Source organism: Salvelinus alpinus, chromosome 6 (assembly GCF_045679555.1).
Source record: "Salvelinus alpinus chromosome 6, SLU_Salpinus.1, whole genome shotgun sequence".
Classification (NCBI taxonomy): Eukaryota; Metazoa; Chordata; class Actinopteri; order Salmoniformes; family Salmonidae; genus Salvelinus; species Salvelinus alpinus.
Genome location: NC_092091.1, coordinates 34,701,993 through 34,711,959, shown reverse-complemented (window position 1 = coordinate 34,711,959; position 9,967 = coordinate 34,701,993). Strand labels below are relative to the sequence as shown.

Below are 9,967 nucleotides of genomic sequence, written 5' to 3'. Positions count from 1 at the left end.
CAGAAGTATGTGGACACCCATTCAAATGAGTGGATTTGGCTATTTCAGCCACACCCATGGTGATAGGTATATAAAATCAAGCACACAGCCATGCAATCTCTATAGACAAACATTGCCACTAGAATGGCCTTACTGAAGAGCTCAGTGACTTTCAACGTGGCACCGTCATAGGATGCCACCTTTCCAACAAGTCAGTTCGTCACATTTCTGCCCTGCTAGAGCTGCCCCGGTCAACTGTAAGTGCTGCTATTGTGAAGTGGAAAGGTCTAGGAGCAACAACGACTCAGCCACAAAGTGGTAGGCCACAGAGGCTCACAGAAATGGACTGCCAAGTCTGCTTTCGGTTACAACTCTCACCACCGAGTTCCAAACTGCCTCTGGAAGCAACGTCAGCACAATAACTGTTTATCGGGAGCTTCATGAAATCGGTTTCGATGGCCGAGCAGCCGCACACAAGCCTAAGTTCACCATGTGCAATGCCAAGCGTCGGCTGGAGTGGTGTAAAGCTCGCCGCCATTGGACTCTGGAGCAGTGGAAGTGCTCTCTGGAGTGATGAGTCATGCGTCACCATCTGGCAGTCCGATGGACGACCTCACTAATGCTCTTGTGGCTGAATGGAAGCAAGTCCCTGCAGTATTGTTCCAACATCTAGTGGAAAACCTTTCCAGAAGAGTGGATGCTGTTAATGCAGCTTAAGGGGGGACCAAATCCATATTAATGCAGATGATTTTGGAATGAGATGTTCGACAAGCAGCTGTCCACATAGTTTTGATCATGTAGCGTATCTTGTTATTGAAAAATAGTATTTTTGTACATTGAGAGGATTTTATGTACATTCAAGACCATCAGGTGTACTCAAACTCATCATGCTGTCACGTGATTTTCTTTGTGGTAATAGCCCTCTCACTACTTCCCATGTATATCTTTGAATAAGGTGTGTCAAGGGATCAAATTTAACACGTGTCATTTATTTGTTAATACTATTGCCACACAATTATAATTGTATACCACTTTTCATGGAATGGTTATGTTATACTTATGTTTAGCTGGTAAAACAATGTAGTAAGAAATCATGGAATCTTGAGACATTTCATCTGTACTGAGCTGTGAACTTGAACTCCTACAGTCCCAACATGTGTGTTTTGTACTTCTAACCCCTTTAAAACATTGTGTGTTACATACTTCCAGGTTATACCAATGGATTCATCTATTTCTTTTGCCTCCATTGATACCAACCATTAGTCTGTGTGATTAAGGGGGACCGAGCTAGTGTTTGTGAGACAAGGGTGATCCTGAAGGGGCCCAGTAAAAAGGACACGGTTTGAGCTACAAACTATTAAAAGCTATCTATGAAAAGTTACATAATAGTTGTTAGAAGGTAAGGGGTTCTTCTACATAGAAGATCATAGGAAATCCCAGGACATGGTGTCTATAATACTCTAATAAGCTCACATAGTTGCTGTCACACTCCAAATTTCACACAAATATCACTGACTAGTTGGATATTCATTTCCCAATGAGCATACTATTTCTGTACTTACAGCATTCATATAAATACATTTTTTACCAGGTTTTTGCTTTGGTGAACCTTCTTTTTTAAATTTACATTCATCAATTTAACTCATGAATGCAATTGTTTATGTCAAAATGTGTTGTGTTTTACTTGTAGCCCTGGTTGTCCGGAAAAGAAAATGGTAAAGCAATTCATAGTGAGTCTAATGTAGATAAATGAAAGTCAGATAAATGAAAAGCCAATTTTTGATCTAGAGACTTTTAGGGTTATAGCACCCCCTAGAATCGTATGATGCACCCATGCATCACACGGTGACATCATTTTGAATATTGAATAGCTCCCCATGTGTTCAAGCTAGAGACTTACCGTTTCTTGTAATGGCTGCAGCTCAATCCCCTCTTTCTGCCGATCTAAAGTTTGTGCCTATTCCATAAAAGGGCTTCTGAAGCGGCCTTTTTCACATGAGAAGATCCGGACAAGACAATTGTCACGAAATCGTCTGTAAAACCCAAACTGTGTGAGACAGAAACTAATAAGTCACCACCATCGAAAGATGAGACTCACGAATACTACAGTGTCGGTTGTTTGGCATCCACAAGCTGTACTGCAGTCGTCTGAACTCTCTGTTGCGAACCACTTCATTTTGAATTGATCTTCTCACAAAACCGACTGTCCAGACCGAACCTTTGGAGCTACAATTCAATGATTCAGGGGAATCATCTCAAGGTAAACCAGTACCGGGATGTAAAATGTGCAAAAAGTTCATAGAGGGTAAAATGTGCCATGAATAAAGTGACCAAACATGGGTCCCAAACATGTTGGGGTTGAGTTTTTTTTTGGCCCATAGAAATGCATTGAATAACACATTTGTACATGGTAAAACAAGACAGTCAAAAAATCAATCATGAGGACAAGGTTTTGACGTTTCTTATATCTGAGAGAAAATAGTAAAAATAAAGAAAAATCCTTGAATGAGGTAGGTGTGTCCAAACGTTTGACTGCTACTGTATGTCCATAATAAAATGCTGCTCTACCTTCTTAACAGCACTATCATGATTCCATATGTGTTATTTCGTAGTTTTCATGTCTTCACTATTATTCTACAATGTAGAAAATAGTAAAAAATAAAGATAATAAAGGGTGGGCTCTCTACTATGTATATATAGTATGGGGGGGTCAATATCTACTAGGCTAGCATATGGAATTGATATAAGACAGTCATAAAGTAAAAAAAAAAAAAAATCTAAATCAAATGGCTAAATTATAAACTTTATGACTGTCTTAAATCAGTTCCATATGCTAACCTAGTAGATATTGCGATCTAAGGGCTTACACATACAGGGGCAACCGCAAAGTGAAATGTTGTTTTTTAATTTAGTTGTTAATTGAGAATAAGCCAGAAGAGAGTGATTGACAATAAATATTTTGTCTGCAAATAATTTAATAATTTAATCGTGAACATTTTTTACAAGCATTGCAAAAGTCAGCATCCTAACAGTGACTGTGTAATAAATAGTACAACATTCTAATCTTAATTTATCAACATTGTATTGTGCTTTCTTTGTAAGCAATCAAAAAATATTCTGCATTAGAGAAGTAGGAGTTCAAAGTTCAATATACAAAGTGGGACATAGGCTACCCTTCTGTCTACAATTGCACTCACACAAATTAAACTCTACTTCATAATTGGTAATTATTCAATGACAGACAGTGTAAGAAGTCTTTAACTGCCTTGCAAATCTAAAGATTCAACCGCCGTTTGAAAAACTGGTTTGAATTTAGAGACGAAATGTGAATAGTATTAAGGACAGTATAGTATTTCGGGCCGGTATCCATTCTATGCGTGCTCTCTCCTTTGTTTCACTCCAGACCACGTACTTTAGTATTGCTAGTGAAAGTCCACCTTGCATCTCATATCTTATCACAGTATCATAGGCATCCTGTTGCGCACATACACACACAAACACACACACACACACAAACACACATACACTCTCTTCTCCATCTTTTTAGGACAGGAAGCACCTCCGGTTGAGTGGGGACTGCATGGTTGCTGACGTTGTGTTTCAGTTCGATCGTCATTCACTCTGTGATTCATTCACTGTCAAAGACGATCTAATCACCTATGATATGTCACTCCCAGAGTTACAGATAAGACAGCAGCATCCAGTGCAATCGCGGCGCTGTAGCATTCCTCATATCCTCTCTGCCTTTCCTTCTGCCTTTCTTTTTCTCTTGGCGAATCCCACTTGCAGTGTTTCAGGGTGTGGTCTTGTGTTGTGGCGACCATGGTTTGTAGGGACACAGGCCTGTCAGTCTCTCTATGCTTGGTCAGCCTTCCATCCTGTAGAACTCCAAACATTCCAGTTTCTGTTGTCATGTTTTCCTGTCGTCTAATCCGCTCCTATTAGCCCTTGACGGCGTCAGCGGCGAGGGAATCCAGGAGGGATCGGTAAATGTCTGAGCGCAGGAAGCGAGGGTACGAGTCTCTCTCCATCAGCCCATAGACAATCTTCTGGGCATCGTCAAAGCACTGGAGTGTAGGATTCTTCACGGCCCTCTTGATCTGCTCCCTCGTGTGGTAGTCAATGTTTATCTGGAACAAGAGCACGATTAATTTAGATTTACGAAGTACAGATGGATTTCATATAGCATGTTTGGAAATAAACATTTGAGGGGGGTTTATTAACCAGATGATGTTGATGAAATACATTGAAACATCAATGAGGTTACAAAGAGTTCAAATGCAGGTTTGTTTTCTGTAGAAATGTCACTGCAGCTATTTGAATCTGTAGCATGTAGCCATGTACTGTAATACTGTAACTATAACAGTCGTACCTCTTTAGGAGCCTCAGCCTTTATGAAATGCTCATAGATTTTTTTGGCCTTCGATGACATTCTGAATGAAGACTTGATTTTCTTGTACTCCTCACACGTCAGCCAGAACTCAATGTTCTCATCGCTGAATTCAGACTTCAGAAAGGTTCTGAAGGTCGCCAGTCCATCTGTGGGGAAGAATAAAAACACACCAAGACATGAAACAATTATACAGCCCCAAGCCTGGAAACACGTGCTGTTTTTGTTCAACATTTCTATCTTGCTGTTTTCAGTTAGATATTTTATCTAATTTAGCTATTTATCTTGAACTATTTTGATCGTTTGATAAAGTGAAACTCACATTTAGACTCGAGGAGTCTCTCCAGTGACTGAGACCATTGTTGGGTATCTTCTAAACTTAGCCTGCTAGGAAGAAAATGTGTGGTGATTACTCAACTAGAATCAAATCTGGGTAAAAATAAAACTGGTATTTGATGTGAGGGCAAAAGGGCACATAGAACCAACATAATTAGGAAACATTTATAGCCGCACATGGGTGCGTGTGTGTGTGCCTATGTGCGTGCCTGCTTTCTGAAGTTTCATTTGAATTCACACACACTACCACAGATGGACACTACAACATATATGGTATTTGATTTTGAACAATACAATATATGTAATATATGTTTTTATATACATTTAAAATCATATAATAATAATAACCATTAGGATCAACACAGAGTAACAGAGTAAGGAAGGGTAAGAATCCTGACCTCTCAGAGGTGGATGAATGTGAGAACATGCATTGCAGTCGGCACATAAAGTTCTTTCCCCTATGAAGAGAATAAAAGAACGGTCACGATCGACTCATAAAACAACGTATTCCATTGCTGTGTAAGGACATCTCAGTATGTAGTATCTTGGTAGAAGGTATTCACAGGTTTAGTAAAACATATGCAGTGCTTATATACAATGTGTGGCCTAAAGTATGTAGTATGACGCTAAAGCATTTGTACAAGCATTTTAGTATTTAGAAAGTATATGACACATCCATAGTATTACGAGAGTACATTGATAATATAGCCTAGTATTGACTAAATATACATAAGCTCCACAATACATTTTCCCGACATCGCCAGCTGTTGAGAGTATAAAAAAGCTATAAGCTACACTCACAAGTTCTTGTTCCTCCTCCTGTCGTCCTGCTCCATATTGAAGTGCTGTGTTTGTATCAGTGTCTCTGTGATGATTAGGCTGGGCATGTTTTAACTCCACACTCTCTGTCCCCTGCTGCTGCTCATGCTGGGGTGAATCACTCTCTGTATAGAGGGGTCTCCCTCCACCTCAGGCCTTTATATGCAGGGCTGGAAGGTGAAACACAGACTCAGCCCAGTGAACCGTAGCATGAGAGGAAGCCCCTACGCTCTCTCTCTATCTCTCTCTCTGTGACATGCGCTCTCTGTCTTTTTGCGACACTCTCTTTCAACCTCTCTGTGTCATGCTCTCTCGCCCTCTCTCTCTGGATACCCCTCTCTCTCTCGCGCATTCTCTCTCTCTTTGTCCGGTTTTCCAGGCAGCCTAACTGCTCCTCGTTCAAAGTGTGCTCTTTATGTCCACAATATTTTTGGTCTGGGCTGCTAAGATGCAAATGACAGAGACAGTGACAGTGATAGGCAAATCATGACCTTTGCTTGGTGTGTGTTTCGGTACCCTGTTGAAATGTCATTGGGATGTTTAATTTCTTATACTGTATCCAGCGGCAAGGTGTATCTTTACTAAATTATATGATGATTAAATCCAATATAGACAGTCCGTTGTTTAGTTTGTAGATTGTGGGTGTATAGCCTTTGCATACATTAGCCAGAGTCATATAGACACCTCATGGCCAATGTGACTATAGGCAGCAATGTCCAATGACCTGTCCCTTGTCATTCTGCACAGTAACTGATGTGGTTCTCCTCAACTTACCCAAAGATGGCCACAAGCAGTCAAGCACAACCAAGTGACACCAAAAAATGTCCACATACAGTTAATCTGCCTTGTGCCCTCAATTTCACACCACCACACAACTACCTTTACATCATACAGTAAAAACTGACCAGAGGTTTAAACGAACACACCACAATCACCTGTGTGGTTGACACCATAAATATGTAAAAAAAAAAAAATTGAATTACATTGTCCTCCAAGAGTTGCTGAATCTCCTTTCTACTTCTGCTTTACACCAATTCGAACAGTATCCATTATAGAAGTTCCTGAGTGACGGTATTGAGTAACTCAGACAGTATCAGAAATACACTGCACATTACTCACTTCCCCTCGGCTGTCATGGCAACCGTTTGTGACAAAGGAAAACAGCGTCAGACTCTGTGTGAAGGACAAAGTGGTGTGATGTTGTCGTGATGCAGGAGGGGCGAGATCTCTGTCATCTAGCAAGAATATCCCTTCATACCAACTATACTATTGACTTACCGAGCAAAAAATTGCAATAGAAGTTGCTATTGTCTGGTCTTCCCTCTACCCAATAGTCCTCTTTGAAAATATCAACTCTCACATAAAACCTTCCCTTTGAAGACTGCTTTAAGTATTTAGTATTTTATTAGGATCCCCATTAGCTGTTGCTGAAGCATCAGCTACTCTTCCTGGGGTCTATTTATAACCTGGTATGTAGTAAAAACATTGAGTTCATCTCATAATCATTGAGCAATGCTCAATTGAAGATCATGCTGTACTAGCCTCCAGACATTTGTCCATAGTGTGCCATGCTGATGCCAAAAGTCATCACAGAACAGTTGTTCCTTGGTGATGAGATTACTTCCCTAACAAGGGGACACATTCAGGCCAATTTGCCATGCATCAGAGCATCCACTGACTCCAATCCACTGGTGGGAGTTCTGGGTCAAACTCACAGTTATTCTTAGAGCCGTCCAGATTACCTTTTTAAGACAACTTTGAGAAATAGAGCCATCTACAGAGTGGGATGAACGGTGACAGGGCAACATTTTTCCAGCTTCAATACATCGTCGCAAGGTGGGCTCTGGGCAATTAGCTGAGACAGCTGACATGTGATCACAACAGACTTACAGTCAGTAGGCTGTGGAAAATTATTTTCTCAGATTTTCCCTGCCCACCGCCCGACCACACACGATTACTCAGTGTCACAGGACAAATTAAAGATAACCCTTCACTCTGACAACATTTACATCCTGACTTATGGAAGTATACTGTATATTTAAACTGACAGGGTCCATCCATGCTATATTAGTATTAAGAGTTAAATGAATAACAGGTATTCATGTTTCATATTGCTGACAGATCCATATCATGGGTGTCAAATAAGCATGAAATGAAAAAACAGATTTTTTCCTTTGCCGAAACAAATAACACTTTATTAATGGAATACTTAAAAGCCTTTTAGTTCTGCATTTCTGTAACCATACAAAACTCATTTCTGTAACCATTTGTAAAGTGGTTGTTCCACTGGATATCATAAGGTGAATGCACCAATTTGTAAGTCGCTCTGGATAAGAGCGTCTGCTAAATGACTTAAATGTAAATGTAAGTCCTTCCATTTAGACATTCTGTACCTTCTGTTCTTACCTAAAACTATTCCCTAGACGCACATGTTTTTACACCAACGCCACTTTTGATGCATCAGTCAGTCTAGATGTTTGAATAAATGTACTGTTTAGCACTCTGAATCATTGACACTACTCATCACCACACATCACTCAATGCTTCTCCATACTCTATACTCATTTCTTCTTCTTCTCCAATTCATAAGTAATTTCCTGTGGTCATTATGTGTCACTTCCTGTGGGGATCTTCCAGTTCTATCCTCAGGATCTATAGTCTCATGTTTCCATGACTCGTTTGGAATCCTCCTTGTTTGGACTTGGTGAATCTTGATTCACAAACTCTTGACCCCTAACCTCTACCAGAAGGTCCTGGCTTGCGTCTGAGCCCCAGGTAGGCGTCTGACCTGAGAAACCTGGAGTACGAGTCGCTCTCCATCAGTTTGTACACGTGTCTCACTGCCTCGTCAAAGCAGCACAGAGCAGGAGCTTTCATGGACCTGTTGATCTTCTCGTGGATGTGGTGGTCAACGTTGATCTGTAGGGGGGAAACATAAACCATTACAATGAGTGCCAAGGGAAAGTTCTAATGATAGGCTAAGTTATCTTTGAAATAGTCCATTTCCCACATCAGCAAAGTACATGGAATTACATAGTCACACCTTAGGAATTATAGCTATATCTGCTACTTTAGCTTATATTATGTTAGTGTTTTGGATAACTGCATCCAGATACTGCCAAGGTGAATGCTGATGCATAGCCTGACTAACTGACCTCTCTCTGGGCCTGGGGATGGAGGAACTCCTGGTAGATCTCTGTTGCTTTCCAGGACAGGTCAGCCGGTGAGGTGGTCTTTCTGTAGTCTCTGCATGCTAGCCAAAATTCAATATTCTCCTCACTGAATTCGGACCGCAGGAAAGCTCGGAAGGCTGCAAGGCCCCCTGGGGGATTATTAATGCTAAAGTCAGAAGGTGGTCTAATCAGACTGTACTATTGATGATAATGAATGTACTCTGGGCCAACATAGTTAAAACAGTTGTCATTACTTTCGTCCTTCAACAAGGTCTCAAGAGTTGGCTGGATTCTTCTATTGTCCTCTGGACTTAAAAAGATTGAAAAAAATGAGGCGGATTATATGTGTTTTGTAAGTCAATATTACTAGGTAAACTATTTGACATGTTATTGTTGTGAAATAGTCTCCACTGTTGCCATACTTACTTGATTTTTGTAGAAAAGGACTCATCATTTATCTTTTGTGCCAGAATACACTGGATGTCTTTTTTCTGTCTTTTTCTGCTTAGAAGGATATCGATCCTGTGGAAGTAGTATGCATTATCATCCGATCTATTATGATAACACAAATGTATCATGAACTGCCTATAAAGGTCCCTTTCCTAGATCATTTAACTTACCTTATTCTCTGTGTTCTATTTTGCGGTATATCCTTCAATTCATAGATCCGAATCTTTGAAAATAATAGGTTGGGCATCTTCACATCATTGACAGCGATTCCTCCTAGGAATTAGATGTAGACCGTATGGTCTTAGTAAACATTCCAGGCCCATCCTGGGCAGGTATTTAGCATCTCAAGAGAGGTGTGTTATGGTGACGTTTGCGGTGTGCTGGTGCAGGCCCCTAGATGCCTTGGCACAGCTTACCGAAACTCCCCTAGGACGTAACATCTTTGACTCATGGATATTTACATTCCTGTAAAATTCCTATTACACATTTTTCCCCAATTTTTTATTTTTTGAGAAATATTTCCTAATATTTAGGATATATACAGATATATTACAATAGCACACTTTATGAAGACACATCTTATAGATTAAACACGATAATATTCCCTCTGAAGACATTGCATGTTAAGGAGCAGATGTTAAGAGAGAAGTGTCTGTCTGCCCACCTTAATATAATCTTCAGTGTTTACTCACAGCTACACTCTTTCACAAGTCTATTTCCTGAGAACATCTTTCATTTACTGTGAATAGTAAAAAGAGAAATCACATAGGAGGGCAAATAATATGTAATGGGGAAAGGAGGCATGGCAATATATTTCCTC

At 40.2% G+C, this 9,967-nt stretch overlaps 2 protein-coding genes across 3 annotated transcripts; both read right to left on the bottom strand.

Annotated features, from left to right (window-relative positions):
• Positions 1-2,936: 2,936 nt before the first annotated feature.
• On the bottom strand, positions 2,937-5,763 carry LOC139578612 (regulator of G-protein signaling 21-like). Of its 2 annotated transcripts, none has more exons than XM_071406457.1 (5): positions 5,507-5,763; positions 5,104-5,163; positions 4,692-4,756; positions 4,352-4,518; positions 2,937-4,109 (listed from the first exon to the last, which is right to left on the bottom strand). In XM_071406457.1, the coding sequence occupies exons 1-5, from the start codon at positions 5,590-5,592 to the stop codon at positions 3,921-3,923; spliced, it is 567 nt and encodes a 188-aa protein (XP_071262558.1). In that variant the 5' UTR covers positions 5,593-5,763; the 3' UTR covers positions 2,937-3,920. The 2 variants fall into 2 exon arrangements, with proteins under 2 accessions (XP_071262558.1, XP_071262557.1); XM_071406456.1 differs by having other exon boundaries at positions 3,792-4,109; positions 4,692-4,753; positions 5,507-5,725.
• Positions 5,764-7,689: 1,926 nt separating this feature from the next.
• Positions 7,690-9,515, bottom strand: LOC139578611 (regulator of G-protein signaling 8-like). Its single transcript, XM_071406455.1, has 5 exons — positions 9,318-9,515; positions 9,124-9,219; positions 8,952-9,007; positions 8,680-8,846; positions 7,690-8,443 (listed from the first exon to the last, which is right to left on the bottom strand). Exons 1-5 carry the CDS (start codon positions 9,392-9,394, stop codon positions 8,258-8,260), a joined length of 582 nt encoding a protein of 193 aa, XP_071262556.1. The 5' UTR covers positions 9,395-9,515; the 3' UTR covers positions 7,690-8,257.
• Between the last annotated feature and the right edge of the window lie 452 nt (positions 9,516-9,967).

Bases quoted from the DNA above. Each gene is read 5' to 3' on its own strand.
- LOC139578611 (XM_071406455.1), bottom strand. From the start codon at position 9,394: ATGCCCAACCTATTATTTTCAAAGATTCGGATCTATGAATTGAAGGAT. The intron at 9,220-9,317 runs GTAAGTTAAATG...CTACTTCCACAG, and splicing joins AATAGAACACAGAGAATAAG to GATCGATATCCTTCTAAGCA. The intron at 8,847-8,951 runs GTAATGACAACT...ATAATCCCCCAG, and splicing joins GACCTTGTTGAAGGACGAAA to GGGGCCTTGCAGCCTTCCGA.
- LOC139578612 (XM_071406457.1), bottom strand. From the start codon at position 5,592: ATGCCCAGCCTAATCATCACAGAGACACTGATACAAACACAGCACTTC. The intron at 4,757-5,103 runs GTCAGGATTCTT...TTTTCTTCCTAG, and splicing joins CATTCATCCACCTCTGAGAG to CAGGCTAAGTTTAGAAGATA. The intron at 4,110-4,351 runs GTACGACTGTTA...CTCTTGTTCCAG, and splicing joins AGGCTGAGGCTCCTAAAGAG to ATAAACATTGACTACCACAC.